At 39.9% G+C, this 23,488-nt stretch overlaps 1 protein-coding gene across 1 annotated transcript in view; it reads left to right on the top strand.

The window, feature by feature from the left end:
• Window positions 1-23,488, top strand: part of LOC126237202 (NFX1-type zinc finger-containing protein 1-like) — a 399,723-nt gene that overhangs the window by 92,533 nt on the left and 283,702 nt on the right. The window contains exons 2-3 of the mRNA XM_049947082.1: window positions 8,639-8,722; window positions 8,991-9,262. Coding sequence (XP_049803039.1) covers window positions 8,639-8,722; window positions 8,991-9,262 — 356 coding nt within the window. The remainder of the gene's footprint in view (window positions 1-8,638; window positions 8,723-8,990; window positions 9,263-23,488) is intronic.

Genomic DNA, 23,488 nt, shown 5'->3' with positions numbered 1-23,488 from the left:
CTATTTTATCTTTTCCAGGGGCTTTCCAATTATGAGTAGAATTAATTGCTTGGGTGACTTCATGTTGCAAAATTATCACTTCAGGCATTTGTGGTATCATCTTGTATGTGTCTGTTTCTGCTTGTATCCACCGTGCATGCCTGTTATGTTGTACTGGGTTTGACCATATGTTCCTCCAGAAGTGTTCCATGTCTGTTATGTTTGTTGTCTATTTTAATGTGTGTGTTATCTATTGTCTGGTAAAATTTCTTTTGGTTTGTGTTGAATGTTTGGCTTTGTTTCCTTCTATTTTCACTTTTTTTGTATGTTCTAAGTCGTTTGGCCAATGCATGTAATTTCTGCTTCTTTTCATCTAATTGCTCTTTCGCTTCTTGTTGTAAGATTTTACCTAACCTTTTTCGTTTTTTTTCTGACATTTCATTTCTTATAAATTTTGTTAGCTGTCCGATGTCTTTTCTCAGTTTTTCTATTCTGATCTGTATCCTGTGTTGTCATGCTGGTTTTGTGGGTTTCTTCTGTGTGTTGCTTGGTTCTATTCTCTGCCTAGTGTGTATATTTAGTGTAGTGAGTGCTCCTATATAAACCAGTAGTTGTAACTCTTCCATAGTTGTGTTTTCATTTATTTTGTTGTGTATGATTGTGTTGATAGTTTTTATTGTTGTTTCGACTTGTGGGTTATTTGGCGGTCTATGCAAGAATGGTCTAATGTCTGTATTTGTGTCTTTGTATTCTCTATATGTCAGCTGAAATTTTTCTTCTATATCTAACATGTGTGTTACTTCGAGTTCTATTTGTGCTTGTTCTGGTGGCTGTCTTAAGATTTCGTTTTCCTCTGATTGTTTAAATGATGCGTGTTGTTCTTTGTTTGTTTGCTCTGGGATGTTTGAGTCCATTACTGTATTTTCTTCTTCTTCTGATTGCACATTATTTTGTTGTACTTGTTGTTTGATGTTTTCTAATTCTGACTGGGGTATCCTGTTATTTTTGATTATTACATGGATCTGATCAGCTAGTCGTTGTTCTGTTAAAAATTTTAATTCTGGGTATCTGATAATAAATGTTGTGTATACTTGTGATCTGTATCCGGTTGTGTTGGTTCCTAGGTTTGTTGCTTGGTAATAACAGAACATGAGGTGTCGATTAACTTCATCTGACCATCTCATCCTCTGCCTTTGTTTTCCTTCTAGGGTGGTTGCAGGAAGCATATCCTGCAAAACACCTCTATTTGGATTTAAATCATTTTCCAGGTGGCTAGCAGTGTCGTTACCATTGTGGGCGGGCATAGGGTTCAAACGTCGTCCCCGACCATGACGGTGCTTGTCCGAGGCTTCTTTAGTTCTGTCCTGAACCAACTAATCACACTAGAAGGGGGGTTAGCCCTATTAGTGGTTTGTTCTTTTCATCGCCTTTTACGACTGGCAGAACATACCGGCGGCCTATTCTTTTCCCGGGCCTACACAGGTTATTATTATTATTATTATAATTATTAGTGGGAATGGTCAGATACAAAGCACTGGCGGTTCAGAAGTAAGGAGTCCAAGAGTCAAGTGAAACCAAAACAATAAGTGTAATGCAGCGGTTTTAATTTGGTCGATTGTAGGTGGGTGTGAAGGGTTTGGATGAAGCAAGTGTCACTAGAGAAGGAGCGGTGCAGAGAAAGCATGTTTTGTAAGAAGTGTCTGCCCTCAATGTGGATAGCCAGCTTTCTTTTCTGGTAAGGTGTTGTAGGTAGTACTCACAATGCAGTGAGAGTTGCTCCATCATTCTATAAAAAAGATTGTTAGAAATAAGCAGTAACAGCTGTTACACCGACTCATTAGTTCAAGGTTTAATAAAACATGTACAAAAATTAAATATCACTTATATTTCATAATTTTAAAAACAAATGTTTTCAAAGAAAATACTTACTCATTTTAATGTTTTGTTAGTAGCGGGAGGGGAAAGGGAAGGGGAGCGTTACTAGCAAATATCTGATTACATTTCGGGGTAATGGACCCAGAAATGCTGCTTATCACTGTGCTAGAGAGATCATGAAAAAAATTAGGAAACTTGAAAGTGGTAACTATTCTGAAAACAACAGTATTTCAGCTAAAGTACTAAAATCTTGTGTTACCTGACAGTGTCCCCTTAGTTACCTTTGTAACCAGCCCATGAGTCAAGGTGCATTTCTTGAAAAACTGAAATATGCATTAGTAACACCCAATTCTAAAAGTATAGGTAATCAAATTGTAGGTTCTGGGTTATGAATTGTACCTTGTCTGTCAATATGTATGTAGTGACCATATTAGCCGGAAAGTTGCACTCACCTGGTAATCTTCTGTCACCAGAACAAGGAGACATTAATCTTCTTCACTTATTGTAAGTGTTTTTTCGCCTAATTGATGATGTAAATTAAAGCAAAGGGGATGGGGGAAACCTAAAGATCAGTAATAGTGATTGAAATTAACTTCAGGCATATTACAGAATAAGACACAAATGTAAGGCAGTCCTGTGACAGTGTTTTATTGAGTCCACCCACAATTCTAATTAACTTGGCTAGCTGCTGCCTGCTGTAGGACAAGTAATAAACTTTAAGTGCCCCAAGACACAATAGAAACTAAACAAGAATGTGTCCAGTCACTAGAGAGAGTGAGAACAGTTAAATCAAGATGCATTAAGAAAAGGCCGGACTGTTAACCATGTATTCTGAAATATTATCACAGAGACAATGACAGAAAGGTGAAGCCTATGGCATTGATATTGGTGGAATCACGATGGCGGATGCTTGCAGAGCAATTGGCATGATTGAACTGTAACAACCAATGTAGTTGTTGCAAGTGTATTATTGCAAAACATGCAAATCAAACTGGACTGCCTTAATACAAGGCTATTTCCAAGGTAATGGGAGACAATGCTTGTGTATCGAAGTGGCACCAACTTGCACACTAGTGCTATCTATATTACGATCATATCCAAGATCTGCAATTGAAAAGGCTCTGAGAGTGTTGTCTCTGTACTTTTTTAAACTCAGGCACCACATCATAGTATGCATCTGAGGATAAAACGAGGTTTCTGAAGACAACATGATAAGGTGGAAGTGGAACTGTTGTTGCTGCATCAGACCATATGGTGGCACAATGTGTTGGGTGTACAGTTGGGAGATCTGTCTTGGTGCCAATTCTCAGAATGTGGGAGGAGTTTGTGCCCCCCTACACTGGCATGTCTCCAGCTTAAATTCAGAGTTAATGGTACTGAGCATTACTGATCCTCACCATATTGTGTACTTTCTAAGTTAATTAAATGATGAGTGTGAAAATTAATCGCTTCACAATTTGATGCTGCTGCATGTGGGCAAGCTATTGGTGGTGTCCATTGGCGTGAGAAAATTAACTCCTATTACATAAATTGATTGATGTAGTATAATGATTTCTTAATTATTTGGCAGTCAGATCTGTGATTACAATCAGTGAACTTGAAAATTTGCAAGTAACTTGAATCTGTGATCGAAATTATGAAATTAATTTTATTCAGCTCTCTTTCTTTTTGTTAGGGACTGGACTGTGTGTCTTTTGTGGTTGTGCCTTCTGTGTTGTAGGCTTCTGAAAAGTCTTTGCATTTCATTGTGTATCCTCTGTTCCCAAAAAGACTGAAAAGGTTACTTACAAGTTAATAATAAAGTGTCCATAATTCAGCCACCATTTAACAGCTGTTCAGATAAGCTTCCTTGAGGACTTCTCTACTGTGAAAGCATTATATCGCCCTTCATAGTCAGTTACATGAGACCAAATAAGAAAAAATAACCTTGTTCACATTTTCCTTGATCACGCCAAGGACTTTGATTAAGTAGATTATGAATCTTGTTAGGAACTAAGATGACTTGGTGTTAAGGCCGTTTCTTTTGGCATGGATGGAGTATAACCATAAAAATAGGGAACAGAGGGTCACATTACCAAATGATACAACAGGAATAAGACAACATTCAAAGTGGAGAAACCCTTATTACGATCCCCTGTGGCAAGATGGTGGCCAAGTTGAAAGTGTATCATGTGTCTCCATGAAAAAAGGTAAATTTCAGTAGTAAAAGGAAAACATGTGCATTTTGTAAGAATGAAATACTGAACGAACGGATATCCAGTGTACAGTTTACAATCGACGCTCAAAAGGTGGAAATAAGTAAAATACAATCTGAAAAATGTGAGACGCTAATGAAGAAAGAAGACTTGGTCTCGAGAAAATGGATGACAATGACTGAAGGAAGTTGTACTCAGAGGGTAAAAGATCTGAAACACAGTGAAAATTTAGTGCAAGGGGGGGGAAGAAAAAAAAAACCATATTTTGCAGTGCTTTCTGCCGTGGATCCAGTCAACATGTCGGAAAGGGTTCAAAAGTTGGAAAACGAAGTAGGCAAACCCTTGCTTGTTGTAAGTAGGTCAACAGTGAAAATACTGCATCAGGAGATATTCTAAAAACTCCGAAAGTAAGTGTGCACACCTACACTACCACAGACTTCAGTGCAACAAACGAAACTACATTAAAAAACGCATCTGCAGTGAAACTGCAAACTGACTGAAGATCATTTAGAATACGTGCAGCAAAAAAACAACACTAGTCAGGTGAGAAGAAGAACCTTAAATCCTGCGGTTACAAAAAGTGTGAAACACAAAACAATCTGTGTGTTAGGTGATAGTCATGGCTCTGAAATTTCTGCAATGTTGATGAGAACATGTAGTTTCAAGGCACCTGGTTTCATAAAGCCAGGGGCTCCATTGAGTGAAATAACGGACCTAACAACATCAACTGATGTAGCTAGTTTGAATAAAGACGATTTCGCCGTGTTAATAGGGATATCAAACTATGTCTATAGAAATGAGACATACAAGGTTATTACAGAAATGAGAAAATGTTTAAATAATTTAACCCACACAAATGTATTCATTGTGAACATCCCACATCGTCATGATTTACCACCCTGGTCGTGTGTGAACTGCGAAATTAATGTTGCAAACGAGTGTATCACTGAAATATGCACTCACTTTAAGAATATCGATGTTGTAGATATAAACAGATTGGAACGAAGGTTCCATACAGTCCATGGACTTCATTTAAATACGCCAGGAAAGAAATTACTAACACTAGAATTTTTAATCTCTTACTGGCGAAGGAAAACTGGGAAAGCATGCCACTCAGAACAATGTTGGTAGCATCTACATGAGTTTTCAGAGCATCTTTCTTCACTATTATAATGTAGCATTTTCAAAAGTAGTAAAAACCGTAAAACCTAACAATAATAAGCAATGGGTAACTAAAGGCATAAAAATTTCCAGTGAGAGAAGCGGATTTCTGCAGTACTGTTGTAAGAAATATAGAGTAACCCAAGAATTCGCAGATTATTCAAAAGAATCTATGGGAGACTAGTCAAAGAGGCAAAAATTATGTGGAATGACAATTTGATAAGAAACTCATAAACTCATCTAACAAAATGCGATCCACGTGGAAAGTTATAAAGAAAGAAACTTGTAGTTCAGCTCTAAAGAAAAAGAATGTATCATTAACACTAGAAGGCTCAAAAGTCACAGACTCAAATTCAGTTGTGGAAAAATTCAATGAATACTTCACTTCACTAGCTGAAGACCTTATTCAAGTACATTGTCAAGGACGAGTCCTAAGTTTCTCCAGCAAGTCAGTGATCTTGACTGCTTCTGTGTATGTTTATGAAACAAATCCGAATGAAATTATAAGTCAAATTAAATCATTAATGTCAAGTAGTCTAGATGAAGTGCCTGATTTCATATTAAAAGCATGTGCTCACCACATAGCAAACCTCTTTGCAAAAATTTACAACCTCTCTTTAAAAACTGGTGTATTTCCAGATATTTTTAAAATAGCAGAAGTCTCACCACTGCTAAAAAAAGGTTCTTCTGAAAAATTATCAAACTACCGACCCATGTCACAGTTAAGTTCCTTCTGAAAAATCTAGAAAAACTCTTCTATGACAAACTATCCTGTTTGCCGATGACACCAGCATATTGCTCACTGGATCCAGTCCAGAAACTGTCTGCTTGTGTCTGTGTATGTGCGGATGGATATGTGTATGTGTGTGTGTGTGTGTGTGTGTGTGTGTGTGTGTGCGAGTGTATACCTGTCCTTTTTTCCCCCTAAGGTAAGTCTTTCCGCTCCCAGGATTGGAATGACTCCTTACCCTCTCCCTTAAAACCCACATCCTTTCGTCTTTCCCTCTCCTTCCCTCTTTCCTGACGAAGCAACCATTGGTTGCGAAAGCTTGAATTTTGTGTGTATGTATGTGTTTGTTTGTGTCTCTATTGACCTGCCAGCGCTTTCGTATGGTAAGTCACATCATCTTTGTTTTTAAATATATTTTTCCCGTGTGGAATGTTTCCCTCTATTATATTCAAACTTTTAAGTTTCATAAATAAATATGCACCTCTTACAGTACAACAACATGGTTTTAGAAAGTCTAAATCTACACAGACAGCTATTTTCGAATTCTTAGACTGCATTTTAAAATCCCTTACCAACATAAATTAGCTGCAGGTATTTTTCTAGATCTATCAAAAGCCTTTGATGTCCTGGAGCATAACATTCTGCTCGAAAGATTAGAAAGATGAGGAGTCAGAGGTGTAGCACATAGCTGGTTGTGTTTATACCTAGAAAACTGCAGGCAGAAGTATCACTTCAGTATGAATTCAACAAAATGAATAAAACAAGAAACAGCTCCTATCTTTCTAGCGAATTCCCAATAAAATATGGTGTACTGCTGGGCTGAATCTTAGGTCCACTACTCTTCTTGATTTATGTGGGCGACTTAGTTGAATATATGAGCCCCACAAAAACTATCCTGTTTGCGGATGACACCAGCATATTGCAGACTGGGTCCAGTCCAGAAACTTTGCAGTCCACAACAGAAAGTTCTATGAAAAGATTTCCTGAGTGGTTCACAAAAAACAGACTCATAAATACTGAAAAAACTGTGTGTGGCGATTTTCATTAAATTCCTTCAACTTATCAAATGTCTATTCAAGCACAATTAAAAAATGATCCCCTAGAAAATGTGTCACAAAATTTTTGGGGTCTATGGTTTCAGAAAGACTTGAAGTGGGACACACATATAAATAACTTGTCTAGGAAAAGTATCATCTTTGTGCTATGGCCCAAGAATTTTAAAGGCTACAACAAGCAAAACATTAGTACTGCAGGCATACTATGCACAGTTCCACTCACTAGTACAATATGGGATCGTTTTCTGGGGATACTCAACTCACAGTGTAAAGGTTTTTAGAATGCAAAAAAGAGCTCTAAGCATAATTCGTGGCCTTAAAAAGATGGAGTCGTGTCAATCCCATTTTACTGAGCTTTGTGTCCTAAATGTTCCAAGTTTATTAATTTATGAAACTATCTTGTTCACGAGGGACTATCTCCTGAAAACAGGCAAACTGATACAGAACAAAAATGTACACAACTACAGTACCAGAGGGAAATCAAATAGACATTAAAAATATCACAGAACAACCAGCTATCAGAGGAGCATAATTAACATTGGTGTAATACTACACAAGAAGATACCAGAGGAAATAAAAAATGCTACTCATGCAATATTTAAAGCTAAACTAAAGGCATTTCTAATAAAGCACTGTTTCTATTCTGTCAGAGAATTTCTGAATAGGGAACAAAATTAATTGTAATAGGTACCCATTTTTAATTTGCCTACTATTTTGCTAATACTAAGTATTATTGTAACTTATCTTTGACCTGTCCAGTATCAATTGTACAATTTGTGCTGTATGATAAAACTGGACCAATAAAAAATCAAATCGAATCAAATTTAGTATGTGACCTGCTCCTGTTTTATCACCTATACAAATGTTATTGGACAATGTAAAAAACTGTAACACAAGTTATTATTCATCAGAACAACAGTGGAATGCACTCACAACTGGTTCTCAGCTAACAGATAGTAGCTTAATCTTACAAAATGTTGTGTTATGAAATTCTAAACAAATAACTTTCTTGTACCAGAATTAGAACTAAAGGGGCACACACTAAAGAAGGCTCTATGTCTGAAGCTTCTCAGTTCCATCTGCTGTGTACTTGAAAGCTCTCTATTGTGGTGACCTGCATACAAGATTGCTATCGTACTTTGTATACTTTCACGAAGTACTGTCCTGTGGCATAATCTTTAGAGGTGGTTGTTTTTCTGTGTGACCATAAGCATAGAGCAATTGATTTTACAATCTTTTAAGTGACTTGGGTTTACTTTTCATCCAGGGTTCTTTATTACCACAGTTAGCCTGATTATCATTCATTCTTTCTTTCTCTCTTTAGCTTCAGACACAGGGAATGTTTGATATCCAGATTTGACTGTGACTGCTCTTTTTAGAAAAGAACATAACCTTTGCCCCCCCCCCCCCCCCCCCTGTCTCTCTCTCTTTTTCTTTGTGTTTTTCAAAACTTTGGAAGCATAATGTAGCCAAGTGGCATAATTGTTATATGGTTAGATGTCTGGATTTACCTAGTGAACCTGTCAGCTTTTTTGATAATATTCAGGTAATGTAAACTATTGTGAAAATACATTGAGAGAAATTTTTGTTGAAGAATAGCTTAATGAACTTTGCCATTGATTGAATTCCTCTTTTCTTCTCAGTAATAGTTGAGGAAGCAGCGGAAGTGCTGGAGTCCCATGTTGTTGTCTCTTTGACAAAGGACTGTGAACATCTTATTCTCATAGGTGTGTATGAGTACTGTTCAGTTTTTTGACTGTTTCTGATAGTTCACGTAGGTTATTGTGTGGAGAATAGCTTCTTACTGTTTATATTGTAGCTCATGGTTATTCAGTGATTATTTCATTGAACAGGTCACCAGAATATTTCATATACTGTTGTGTAATCTAAATTCCTCAGATTTGTTGGAAATGGATTTTGTTAAAAGCAATGACTGTGTATAATTGATTATTTCCAAGGTATCTTTGATCTCGATGAAAAACTATTACTTTTCAGGTGATCACAAACAACTGCGACCTTCAACTGCAGTCTATGAGCTAGGAAAAAAATTTAATTTTGACATTTCATTGTTTGAAAGGATGCTGCGGAATGGGATGCATTATGATTGTTTAGAAGTTCAGCACAGGATGAGACCAGATATAGCAAACCTTATCACGCCGACAATTTATCCAACATTAAGAAGTGCTCCATCTGTTTTTCATTATAAAAACGTGAAAGGTGTCACAAAAAACCTTTTTTTCATTGACCACAGATTTCATGAAGAAGAGGTAAGTGATATAAGTTTGGTAAGGTAAAGTTCTTGTAGAATGTAAGTAATATAGCAGGGAACATAACAACATGCCATATAATACAGGTTTTGACTTATCAACTTGCACTTCATGAAGACTGAAAACTATGCTAGCTTTTGGACAAATCGTATTGTGAGTGTTCTCTCTCTCTCTCTCTCTCTCTCTCTCTCTGTCTCATACACACACCTATACGTCTGTATTGTGCTGGGTCAGGCAGCCGTACGTGTGTGTGTGTGTGTGTGTGTGTGTGTGTGTGTGTGTATGTGTGTGTGTGTTTTCGTGTATTATAAAAATTATAAATTGACCTAAAGACTTTCATTAAACTAAAAAATGAAAACATGTGACATATATGCAAATGGAAGTCTGATACTTCCCTGTGCTGTTTACAAGCAAGGAATAAAACACATTGCTACATTTCAGGTCTTATGAAATTGTGAGCCCTTTTCTTCTGTTAAAAGTTGAAGAGACAGAAAAGAAAAAATATACTTAACTCAAATAGATTAGTGAAGGAATACGTATAGAAAGATTTTCCTGAATTACTTTAAGTGAATGCTTTGTTGGTCCCTTGTACCACACCATAACGTATTTGTTTTATGTAGTTTTACGACAGAGTTTCTTCTATACCCTTTATGACATCATTCTGTGATGTGTGGATGGATATGTGTGTGTGTGCGAGTGTATACCCGTCCTTTTTTCCCCCTAAGGTAAGTCTTTCCTCTCCCGGGATTGGAATGACTCCTTACCCTCTCCCTTAAAACCCACATCTTTTCGTCTTTCCCTCTCCTTCCCTCTTTCCTGATGAGGCAACAGTTTGTTGTGAAAGCTTGAATTTTGTGTGTATGTTTGTGTTTGTTTGTGTGTCTATCGACCTGCCAGCGCTTTCGTTTGGTAAGTCACATCATCTTTGTTTTTTGAATAACATTGTTGTAAACTTATGAGACAGAATTGCTGGCCAGTTACATAACGTGAAAAGAAATGTCAGTACTGCCACTAAGTGCACAAAAAGTGTGTACACTATCCTAGGTTTTGGAACTAACTGTGACTGGCCCTCCTAAATTCCTAAATTCTTCACACCTAACGTAGATACCCATAACATGATCGTTCAGTGGAGTTGGATTGGTTGTTAGTGTCACCTGTTTTCGGTGAGTGAATTCAACTTCATACCACATTGGAAGTGTTAGCGAAGCAAGTGTACATGACCTCAGCGATCACCTTTTGTATTTTATATTTACCTCGAGGCAGGCCACTTACATACATTGAGTTGACCACTTTAATGCAACAACTGTGCCTCCCTTATCTCGTACTTGGGGACTGCAATGCACACCATCTTCTGTGGGAGAATACCACTTTGACAGGGGCCTTTTCATTGACCAGCTTCTTACAGACCATGATCTATGTGTATTCCTATCCACACCAGTGTCACCCATGACATCTTTTCAGCTATTTACGTTATGATCTCTTTGCCTAATCTCTTGGCTTCACTACACTGGTCACTATATGATGATCTTCAGGGCAGTTAGCACATTTTGGTGATCCTGTGACTTCCTTGCCACTGCCTGATAGACCGATTACCATGTTGGTTGCTTGAGATACCCAAATGGCAGTTGTATGTATCGGCCATTAGCTTCCCCACCTCTCTGGCCATCTGCTGACGGCTGCGCCAGTGCCGTTCTTCCCATGTGGGTAATTGCTGACGGTATGCCACATTTTAATGTCCTGTCCAAATTTTAATACACTACGCATTGATCTTGGCCTGCCAAGTGCTCTGGATGAAATTTTAGTGGATGACCCAGGAGCAGCTGCTCGCGTTCTTCGTTCTATCCACTTGACAAACCTGTGTAAGGACATTTGATTATGCTGTTTTCTTTTAATCCCTTGTCTGTTAATGTGCCTTTTATAGTGTTGTCCTTTTTAGTTGCTGTTTTAACATTGTGCCTCGCAGTGCATTCATAATTTAGTCTGGGCACTAATGACCACTGTGGTTGTGCACCCAAAAAAAAAAAAAAAAAAAAAAAAAAAAAAAAAAAAAAAAAAAAAAAAAAAAAAAAACCCTCTCTGGCTGATTGCATTGATGAGGCTGTGCAAGATGCTGTGACGCGATCATTCGTACCACTGGAACTGCTATTCCCTTTTCAAATAACATCCTCCACTGACCAACCTTTACACTTTTAAGCAAATTTGTGCTAAGGCTCGCTACCTAATTAAACGTGATAAGAAGAAATGCTGGGAGCACTGTTCACTCTGTAAATGTGTGCTTTTCCATCCTAGATGTGGCCCGAGCTCTTTAGTCTTCCAGGTCAACAAATTTCTTCAACTGTAATGGGTCTCTTCCTGCAGGGTGGTCTGTGTACAGGCATATCAGCTGTTGCTGAACACCTCGCAGCTCATGTGCTACATTCAGCTCTTCGTGGCTCCAAGAGAACTGTGTGTCATAGTGCTTCATTCTCATCACCATCAATGAGATAGTGACCAGGCTACTGATCACACCAATTGGTGAATGTAGCATTTGGTACAGCTTCCATTCTGTGGCCGTGGCTGAATGCCATTTCCAAGGCGCCATCTGATGGGCCTCTGCTTGGACCATTTCCCATGGTTTCTCTTCTGCAAAACTACAGATCATACATTTCTGTCCGTATACTATGCTCGACCCTGACCCAGAACTCTACTTGGGTACCTAGCACTTGGACGTTGTTGCACAGTCCTCATTTTGTAAACTCCTCTTTGACAAAAAACTGACTTGGTTTCCCCATATTTTTCAATTAAAGGCTAAAATCAAAGATTGGAAAGTCCAGGATGGAATGTAACAACATTGTGAAAAGGGAAGGTGCTACTCATCATAAGTAGAGATGCTGAGTCGCAGATAGGCACAACAAAGATGGTCAGAAATATAGCTTTCGGCTAGTGAGGCCTTTGTCAAAATTAGTTGACACACACACACGTACACACTCATGCAAACGCAACTCACACACACGACTGCAGTCTCAGGCAACTGAGACCACACTGTGAGCAGCAGCACCAGTGCCTGATGGGAGTAGTGACTCAGTGGGGGTAAGGAAGAGGCAGTGGGGGGGGGGGGGGAGGGTGATGTGCTGTTGGGGAGCACACAGGGATGAGGTGGAAAAAGGTAGGGCAGATATGTGCAGTTGGGAGGTTGATCGGGGGCAGCGGCGATGTGATGAAGGAGGGGCTAGGGGGAGGGGGGGATAGCAGAAAAGGAGAAGTACAAAGACTAGGTGCAATGAAGGAATGAGGGCTGTGTTGTGGTGGAATGGAAACAGGAAAGGGGCTGGATGGGAGATGACAATGACTAATGCAGGTTGAGGCCAGGGGGGCTTTTAAAGGCTAGTTACATGCAAAAAGCTTAATGCTCTCTGCATCCATGCCCACACCTCTTGGAGTATGGGTCACACTTATCTTCTCTATAGCGAAGTGTTTAAGGAGAATCTGGTTAGAGGTTGTAACTAAACCATCTTCACTCACAATCTGTCACTTCAATGTTGTTCATATCACTTTTACTTTACTTAAGCTTTATGGTTATCTTCTCATGTTTTCTTGCTGCAGTGGACCTGCTATGCACTTCCACTAATTGTACTGTGGGACTTTGTTTCCACGTGCAGAAGATTGAGGACTACTTAGAGAGTCACATCTATGCCAAATCACTACAAAACGGAATAAATGCCTTTTTAGGGAACTCTTCTATGTTCGGTATTTACAACATTTGGTGACAAATCTCTTATTACACAGAACAACATATCAGAAGTGAATTTCAGAACCGTACATAAGAGAATGACATTTCTCCACAGCTGCTATCAGCCGTTTTCTGGGTGTTTACATTGTTGGCAGAGGTGCTACCTCTGTGCCTTACGAAGCACCACCAACCTGTGATGCCAAGGTATAAACACCACCTCCAAAGCAGGTAGAGGCTCTTGACAGCATTGTGCGTAGCTGATGTCCTGCGCCCCTCTTCTCACATTGTTTCTGCACAAACTAAAACTGAAGCCCACACAATGAATATTGTTTATATGCTAACTACCGAAACAGAATTTTTACCTTAAAATCTTTCATATGATTGTGAAGAAGAGGTGGAACAACCTGTGACACCACAGTATCAACTAGGACTTGGATCAATACAGCTTGGACTATGGTTGCCATGTGTATGGCTCGGCAGTGCCTTCAGCTTTGCAGTTGTTAGACCCAGTCTCATAGACAGTCTCTTTGCCGAAGTGGGATCTTCCCTCGTCAGTTCCAATGGTACCAACTCTTGATCTCCTCTGCAGTTAACATTGAAAGTTGCCAGTTCTGGATGGAACCCCACTTCAGTTTTGCAGAGAGTGTTCTACATCATTGACCCTTTACTTAGTTTGCATTTACCACAAATCTCTTGACCAAGGCAATGTGCCAAGTGATTGGAAAAAAAGCACAGTTGACTTCGGTATATAAGAAGACTGGCTCGAAGACTTCTTAAGTATTAGGACCCAGTATGTTGTCCTCGACAGCGAGTGTTTATCAGAAACATGGTTTACATCAGGAGTGCCCCAGGGAAGTGTGATAGGACTGCTGCTATTTTCTATAAACTTAAATGATCTGGCAGACAGGGTGGGCAGCAATCTGCGGTTGTTCGCTGATGATGCTGTGGTGTACAGGAAGGTATCGAAGACAAATGACTGTAGGTTGATGCAAGATGAACTAGACAAAATTTCTAGTTATTGTGAAGAATGGCAGCTGCCTCTTAATGTAGAAAAATGTAAGTTAATGCGGATGAGTAGGAAAAACAAACCTGCAATGTTCAGGTACAGCATTAGTAGTGTCCTGCTTGACAGTCATGTCATTTAAATATCTGGACGTAATGTTGTACAGTGATGTGAAATGGAACAAGCATGTGAGGACTGTGTTGGGGAAGGCAAATGATCGACTTAGGTTTAATTGAAGAATTTTAGGAATGTGTAGTTCATACGTGAAGGAGACTGCATACAGGATGCTAGTGCAACCTATTCTTGAGTACTGCTAGAGTGTTTGGGATCCACACCAGGTCGGATTGAAAGAAGACGTTGAAGCAAAGTAGAGGTGAGCAGCTATATTTGTTACCAGTGCATTCGATCAGCATGCAAGTGTTGTCGATATGCTTTGGGAACTCAAGTGGGAATCCCTGGAGGGAAGAAGACATTTATTTAGAAGAACACTACTTAGGAAGTTTAGAGAGCCAGCATTTGAAGCTGACTGCAGAACGATCCTACTGCTACCAGCACACATTTTGTGTAGGGACCATGAAGATAAGATATGAGAAATTAGGGCTCGTAGGGAGACATACAGACAGTCATTTTTCCCTCACTCTATCTGCAAGTTGAACAGGGAAACGACTAGTTGTGGTACAAGGTACCCTCTGTCATGCACGAACCAGTGGCTAGCAGAGTATGTACGTAGATGTAGAAGTAGATGTATGCTTGCCCATGGGTGTAATTAGCTATTGGAATGAGCCCACCAGCTTGCTCCTTCTCCAGCCTGCTCTGCTTGTTTACTGTTTTGCTAAGCTAGACTGTTGGGGAAGCGCCATCCTTGTTGCTATCTTGTAGGCTTCCTGGAAATTTGTAGTGCAGTGTATTGTCACTAGACTTCAGGGACATTCACTTAGCATTGTGGTACATGCAAAATATTTTGTCCATTCAGTTAGTAGTGTGGTGCAGGTACAATTGTTGTCAACATACACAAACTATATTGCCCACTTTCTTGTCAGTAGACATATTATTTTTGTGTAAGATTTTATTTTGGAAATAAGCAAACTTTTTGCTCAGCTGAAGAAGCAATTTTGAGGTCAGCAGTTAAAATGAATCTGATAATGATTCATTACCACGACCAAGTTCTGTGGCACAACAATCAACTTCTGCAGGCCACTTGATGACTTCAGATACACCAACATCTACAGGCACACCAAAATTTTCTGACCATTCACCAGTACCAGACTCAGGATTATCTGATGACTTCATCTGAAGATGAGGGGGCCAACAAAGACGGAACCATGCCTCCACATATAAAACAAACTGATATGGTCAAGTAACAACACCAGCTTTTGTCCACAGATTTCGGTCTGAGAAGTGCCATTGATACAAGAAGTTTCTTTAGCTTCCCCCTCTTTGTAAGAGAAGAAATTGTGACTCTTATTTGTAACAAAACATAAATATTTTACTCGAAGCTCTGAACATTTAATAGACATAACAAAGAAAGAGTGGACAGACCTGATATCAAATAAGTTTTTTTATTTTTTGTAGTTATGTGTCAAATTATGACAAGGCTAAAAAATGTCATTATCAGAGTACTGGCCAAAACATCCACTTCTGGAAACTTCTTTTTTTTTTTTTTGCGAGATAAATATTTATCTATCCTAAGATTTTTACACTTCAGTCATAATACTCTAAAAATAGACTACTTGTCCAAACTTCATCCCATTTTGATTGCTTTTAAAGTGTTTTCAAACAACATTGATACTGATACCCTTGTGAAAACCTGTGCATGGATGGGTCACTCCTTCTGTTGAAAGAGAGACTAAAATTAAAACAGTATATCCCAGCAAAATGAAATCATTTTGGAATCAAAATATTGTTGATTTGTGATGTTCAGACAAATTATGTTTTGGGACTTTATCATTCTTTGTGGAAATGATACAAATGTCACCAAATACAATCTCAGGGTCTCTAGATTTATCATCGCAACTTTAATTGTGCCATATTTACAGGAGGGGCTAACTTTATTTTGTGATATTTGGTACTCGAGCACAGCACACTTCTGTTGGCTGTATCATTGGGCAACTAATGCTTGTGGTACAGTTGTGGCACAACAGAAACTACATACCAAAAATGGCAGAGAAATTTCAAAAAGGAGAACTGACATTCAAGTCTGTTTCAGAGCTAATTTTGACAATGAGATGGCGTGACAGAAGGGATGTCTAACTGTTGTCAGCTTTTCATTCAGAAGACATCTGAGAGATTAAAAAAACACTACAGAACAAGTTCGAAATGTGGGAAACCTTTGTTTCTAATTGATTGCACCAAGTCAGTGAGAAGTGTTCACTGGAGTGATATGATCATGAAAACTGTGGAGTGCATTGGGAAGAGCACCAAATGTTAACAAAAAATTTTCGGCCGCCTAATAGGCAAGACATCTTCAATGCATTTTGTCTGCACAAATTGTCATCTGCTTAGCTGCCGTATGTGAATTTCCAGTTAGGCATGATTCAGGAAATATTGGCAAAACACAAAGCCAACAAAAGAAGTCTGAGTGGGGGTTGCAGCCGAATTGACATCCCATAAAGGCTGACTGCTAGACTTGATATTCCTGGACAACTGCCGAAGTATGCAACATGTGTTGTTTGCAGGAAAAAATGCAACAAATGAATTTTCTGTAAAGCCTGCAAGCAAATAATGTGTGCATTTACCTGTCTTGCTATGTGTCTTCAAGTCAAAAACATATCTCCTCATGCTGATATGTAAGTTATATATCAACGTTGCGTGCATAAAGATTATGCCTATATTTGTGTATAAAAACCAAAGATAAGCAGCAGACTCTTGTTTATTTCAGTGCTGCCAGATAATACATAATTATATGAGTAGTGTGTCTAATATTACTTCAGAAACTGAGTTGATTTCTGCTGTGTCAGTTCATTAATAATGTTAATAATATATCTAATGTTTGTTTGAAATGGATTGCACCACATGTGTGTGTGTGTGTGTGTGTGTGTGTGTGTGTGTGTGTGCGCGCGCGCGCGTGTTGCTGCGACACCAGTGTTCGTATAAAACAAACTTTTAGTGTGCCTTTATACACACACACACACACAAAATAAAATTTTTTTTGCATCACCTCGCTTCCGAGAGTTCCGGAACGTGTACAGAAAATTGGAATAGAGATCAACATAAACATCATTTCCGCCCTCTTTATGGTTCATGAAAACCGCGTATTGCCTGTTGTACCACCATGCAGCGAAACCTTCAGAGGTGGTGGTCCAGATTGCTGTACACACTGGTACCTCTAATACCCAGTAGCACATCCTCTTGCATTGATGCATGCCTGCCCCATCGTGGAATACTATCTACAAGTTCATCAAGGCACTGTTGGTCCAGATTGTCCCACTCAGCGGCTATTTGGCATAGACCCCTCAGAATGATTGGTGGGTCACATCATCCATAAACAGGTCTCAATCTATCCCAGGCATGTTCGATAGGGTTCATGTCTGGAGAACATGCTAACCTGTCTAGCCGAGCAATGTCGTTATCCTGAAGGAAGTCATTCACAAGATGTGCATGATGGAGGTGCAAATTGTCATCCATGAAGACGAATGCCTCGTCAATATGCTGCTGATATGGGTGCACTATCAGTCGGAGGATGACATTCACGTATCGTTCAGCCATTACTGCGCCTTCCATGACCACCAGCAGCATACGTCGGCCCGACATAATGCCACCCCAAAACAGCAGGGAACCTCCACCTTGGCTGCACTCGCTGGACAGTGTGTCTAAGGCGTTCAGCCTGACCTGGTTGCCTCGAAACAAGTCTCCGATGATTGTCTGGTTGAAGGCATATGTGACACTCACCGGTGAAGAGGACGTGATGCCAATTCTGAGCGGTCCATTCGGCATGTTGTTGGACCCATCTGCACTGCACTGCACTGCATAGTGTCGTGATTGCAAAGATGGACCTCGCCATGGACGTTTGGAGTGAAGTTGCGCAGCATGAAGCCTATTGCGCACAGTTTGAGTCATAACATGACGTCCTGTGGCTGCACGAAAAGCATTATTAAACGTGGTGGTGCTGTCAGGATTCCTGCAAACCATAATCCTGTATCTCCTCCATGTCTGAACAACATCGCTTTGGTTCACTCCGAGATGCCTGGACACTTCCCATGTTGAGAGCCCTTCCTGGCAAAAAGTAACAATGCAGACATGATCGAACCATCTAGGCATGGTTGAACTACAGACAACACGAGCCGTGTACCTCTTTCCTGGTGGAATGACTGGAACTGATCCACTGTCGGACCCCCTCCGTCTAATAGGAGCTGCTCATCCATTGTTGTTTACATCTTTGGGCGGGTTTAGTGACATCTCTGAACAGTCAAAGGGACTGTGTCTGTGATACAATATCCACAGTCAATGTCTGTCTTCAGGATTTCTGGGAACTGGGTTGAACAAAAATTTTTTTAATGTGTGTGTTTGAGCAGTTACAATAGTGAATGTAACATATAATAGAAATATTATGTGTCACTAGTATAAAATACCAAAAAACTAGCAAATAATGAATATATCAGTGATTATGATGGTTATAACTGGTATAATCTAAAGGGGCGATATGCGACCCTAAACTGCCATTCAGGGGGCCCAGTCAGCCAGCCAGCTGCACCTCCTGTCACAATGTCACCCACCACACTCTTGGTGCCCATATTTAAGAGTTAACTGTGTCCTCCGTTTTAATAACCAGGTTTCCCTTAACCGTGTTTTAATATCTAGTGACTCAGTGAGCTGTTTCCAGCACACTGACTCGTCACCCTGTGGTCTCTGCTATTCACAATCTTCTCGCCAAACTCAGTTGTACTGACTTCTTGGTTATCACTCTCTGGACCCCAAGTCATGTGGGTATCCCAAAGAAATGATCTGGCCAACTGCCTTGCTAGAGAAGTGACTAATCATACCCATTCACCACAAGTAGTGGCTTTGTGGGTGCTCTTCCCCCTCCAGTAAACTTTGCACTGTTAAGGAGACTACTAGTGCTTGCCTCTCCTCCTTCCATTCCTCCTAGAAGGAATCCACCATTGTAAATCACCTCTGCATTAGTCCTAACTGACTGACCTATAGTTTTATTTTATGTAATAAGCCACCCACAAATTTTGGTTGTGGAACCTTGCAGACAGATGTTTGTATCCTGGTATAATGCTCCGTCCCCTTGGCTCTCCATACTAAGCATGGTCCACCAAATTCTTTGGCTTTCATGTTGGTGGACGTCTTATGGACAGTTGAACTGATTCTCTGTTTTCTCTGTAACAGTGGTTTCTATTCTCAGTAAATTACATTCAGGGCAGGGGGCTGAGTTGTTGGGGTTGGAAGGATCTCTTGCCATGTGCTCAGTATAGTGGGATCCTCTAATCTGCCTCTTTTACCAGATGTCAGCGTTATCACTCTTTCCTGCTGTTGTAATTCCTTTTAGATGTGGTTTGCCTTTCTTTCTGTCGAACCTCATTTTCCATTTCAAGAGTACCCCATTTTCCATTTAAGAGTACCCTGTTTTCCATTTTAGATGTGACACTCTGTTGAATAGTGGGTGCTCACCCCCTCTTTAACACTTTGCCTATGCTGGAGGGGTGGTAGGTGGCCAGTGGAAGGGTCTTCTCCATTTGCTTACAGAGCCCTTTGGACGCCCACCTGCTACACCAGCTATTTCTCTCATTCTGTTAATGACAGCCCATCTGGTGTTCATCACATTTAAAGAAATTTTGTCATCTCTCTATCTACACAAGGCCCTTTCTAGTGTTATTCAAATTGAGTAGCTTTTTTTTTTTACGCTTTACCATTATGTTTGACATGAGTCAGTCTTTCTGATTTTATTGTAACATATTTTGGGGCCACTATGGATTCTTTGAGCATCTCAGTTATGCTTTCTAAATTGACTGATAGCTGTTAAGTTGATGGTTTCCATTTTGCTTCCTTCTCTCTCTCTACCTATTATCATTAAGTTTGACTTTAATGTTCTTTGTCTGTATTTTATAATCACCTTGCACTAGGTATTTATATCATTGACTGCTAAGCCAAATATCCCAGGTTCACTTCCAGCCACTGGTTATCGTATGAATTAACATCATGGGAAATATACTCATTGTTCCAAAAGTGTTGCCAATAGAGGGCAGGAGGGCAACTAGGAGTTAAATGTGGAAAAATCGTCTATGATCAAAGGTATGGGTGTTCAGGATGCAACGAAAACTACTGCATTAGAGATCAAAAAAGTGTGTCAGTGGAAAAGAGTGTGAGAGTGTGAGATGGAGGGGGGGGGGGGGTGGTGAGGCACTTAAATTGTTGTCCCTTCAGATTTTCCAGACTGCCCAGGAGGTTTGTAACAGATGAGGCTTCTTCTTCTTCTTCTTCTTTTTTTTTTAATATATATATATATATATATATATATATATATATATATATATATATATATATATATATATATGGAATCTGGAGAAGCTTTAAAAAGAGATGAGCAGGTCAAATTAAATTTGTTTAGATTAGTGAACTAAAATGGAAAGAAGACAGTTCACAGTAGTGAGCGCTGTAACAAGGGTTGGTATTGTTTTATAAAAAAAGAAAGTTATTGTGAGCAATACAGTGACTGAATTATTCTGAGGAAAAAGAATCCAACACCACTAAAATTTTTTCATCGTGAGATGGTGGGAATGAGGAAGTAATGGGAATATATAGAGAACTGCAGGAATTGCTAAAAGCTGTCAAGAATGAAGAAAAGTTGGTAGCCCTTTGTGGCTGGATTGCTATAATAAGGTATACATTAGGGGGCAGAATTACTTGAGAATTTGGGTTAAAGAAAGGGAAGGGAGAGGGGTTTCTGCATTTTGGCAGTAAGATTTATTTGGACAAGGCTCAAAGTCTTCCAGAATCACAACAGAAGAAAATTCGTGCGGAAAAGAGTGAGAGTCGTAGGAAGATATTAGCTGGACTACTTTAGTGCGAAGCAAAGATTTACTAATCAAATGCTGGACTTCAAAGCATAACCAGATGATGAAGTTGGTTCCAATCAAAAATTAACTATTTTAAACTGTACATCTAAATTGTGGATGCTGAAGGACACATCCCGAGGCATCAAGAAATTGATAGATTGGTTCTGGATGGAAGTGTGGGGAGTAAAAAGTGTGGAGGTAGCTCAAGACTTGGCTACAGTAGGAAATTCAAATGAAATAGGTTGCAGGCATGAAGAAGGTTGCACTAGATAGATTAGTGTAGAGAGCAGCATGAAACCAATCTTCTGGCTGGAGTCTGCAAACCGTGAGAAGCAGTGACAATTTTCCAAGCCAGTGAGTGACTAATGGTCTAAGTAAAAATGTTACAATGGGTCACTAGAAGATGCATCGGCCCAGTAGAAGATGTAGCGAATGTAATGAAGAAGGGAATAATATAGGCAGAACAGGACACCACATATAAAGTAATGGCAGGAGCACAAAACCGTGGATAGTTCGGTAAATGCTTCTGCTTATTAAAGAAGAAAGAAAATATATTAATGGTAAGAATGAGATAGGAAGCCTACAAGTGAAATGAACAAGAAGTGCAAACAGATTAATCAGAATGAATGAGATACAGAAACACATGTAACACCCATATTCAGAAAATACAGAACACCTTGAATGACTAGAGATAGGAAATTCATATTCACAGGATATGTACATTAGTACATTCTGCAGAAATGATTACCATTTGAACCATGTTGGCCCACCGGTTCGAGGTCAACTTCGATATCACTGCACAAGACCATCTACCAGTAAAATGTGCCTGCAGCTGTTGTTGTTGTTGCTATGAACCAACAGTAATCAATCAGTGTGACTTGAGCAGACATGCCTCGGAGACGTATGTATGAACTGTACTGTCACATCAGTGAGTTTGAAAGAGGGTGCATTATGGCATGAGGGAGTGTGATGCATGGATCTGGGAAATTGCTGCTTGTGTGGGTCGGAAGTGTTTCCGCAGTGAAATGGGTGTATGCAGACTGGTTCATAGAAGGCCATAGAACACAATGAGATGGGTCAGGTCACACAACCCAGACTGCCCCCTGAGAAGATCAACACCTCATCTGAATGACATTGCAGGACATATCTACATCCTTCTCAGCTTGGCGTAACAGTGGAAAAGTGTAACGCATCATACACTATCAAGGGTGACAGGCTTGTTGTTTATTATGCCATAGGTTAAGTGCACATTATCCACTTCTCCGCCTACCTTTGTGCAGAAACATGCTAGACGGCAATGGTGTATGGAAAAATATCGCTGGGGACAGGAATTACATTAAGTAATGTTTTCGAATGAATCCAGATTATGTTTGTTAGAAAATGATGGCTACATTTTGGTTTGCCACAGACAGGGGAGCTGCATCACAGTGACAGCATTTGTACAAGATGTACAGTGCCAACTCAAGGTCTTATGGTGTGGGGTGATATTCGATACAATCACAAATTGCAGTTGGTGTGTGTCCATGGCACTGTGAACTGTGTGACCTATATGAATGACATCGTGCAACCTGTAGCCATACCCTTTCTGCGCAACACTCGAGATGCCATTCTTCAGTAATACAGTGCACGACCGTATGTTGCTGGGTGAACATGTGCCTTTCTGGTTATTATTATTATTGTATACATCAATTACAGGAATACACATTTAGCAAAACAAAGAAATATATATAAAAATGAACAAGTGAAATTGTATACAGTACACAAGTTTTAAAACAGCTCATATTACACTCGGATGTTGATGGACTTGGTCCAGCGGAGTGCCTCATGGGATGCTTGATGGAGCTTCTCAGTGCCACCAGGGAAGCGTCTGATTGGACATTCATTCACAATGTGGCTCATTGTTTGGGTGTCACCACAGTCACACACACTGTCACTTGAAAAGCCCCACTTGTGCATGTTGTATTTGCACCTACAGTCCAATATCTGTTTAACTGCACCCACAACCCCATGGTTGGTGGAAGCCTGGAACTGGAACTGTTGGATTTTCTACAAGTTCGTGGTTTCGGGTTCTTGTAGCTTGCCACTCACGTTTCCACTCTGCGTCCTGGTTGAATCCTGTGGATAGCATTTGGACTCCCATTTCATATGCTGGTCTTCTAGATTTGAGGCATTTCCTGGGCAGTGATAGCAAATCATCATGAAGAAGTATCGAGTTGTTTTCAGAAACTTGCTGACAGAGGTTGTAAAGAGCAGCCTTTTGATGGAGGTCTGGTGGATAGATGTTTGAAAGCACTGGTAGCCAGCAAGTAGGTGTAGACCAGACTGTACAACTAATTACTCTCATAACTGAGTTCAGTTAGACGTCTACTTTCACTACATGGGCGCTTCAGAGCCAAACTGGTGTACAGTATTCTGCTGCAGAGTATACCAGTGCAAGGGATGCTCCTTGGAGGAGTGATGTGGTTGCTCCCCATGTACTGCCTGCCAGCTTTCTCACAAGGTTCACTCGTGTTTGT

The sequence above is a fragment of the Schistocerca nitens genome, chromosome 2 (assembly GCF_023898315.1).
Source record: "Schistocerca nitens isolate TAMUIC-IGC-003100 chromosome 2, iqSchNite1.1, whole genome shotgun sequence".
Classification (NCBI taxonomy): Eukaryota; Metazoa; Arthropoda; class Insecta; order Orthoptera; family Acrididae; genus Schistocerca; species Schistocerca nitens.
Note: the sequence above shows the minus strand (reverse complement) of the source record. Positions and strands in the feature narration are given on the sequence as shown.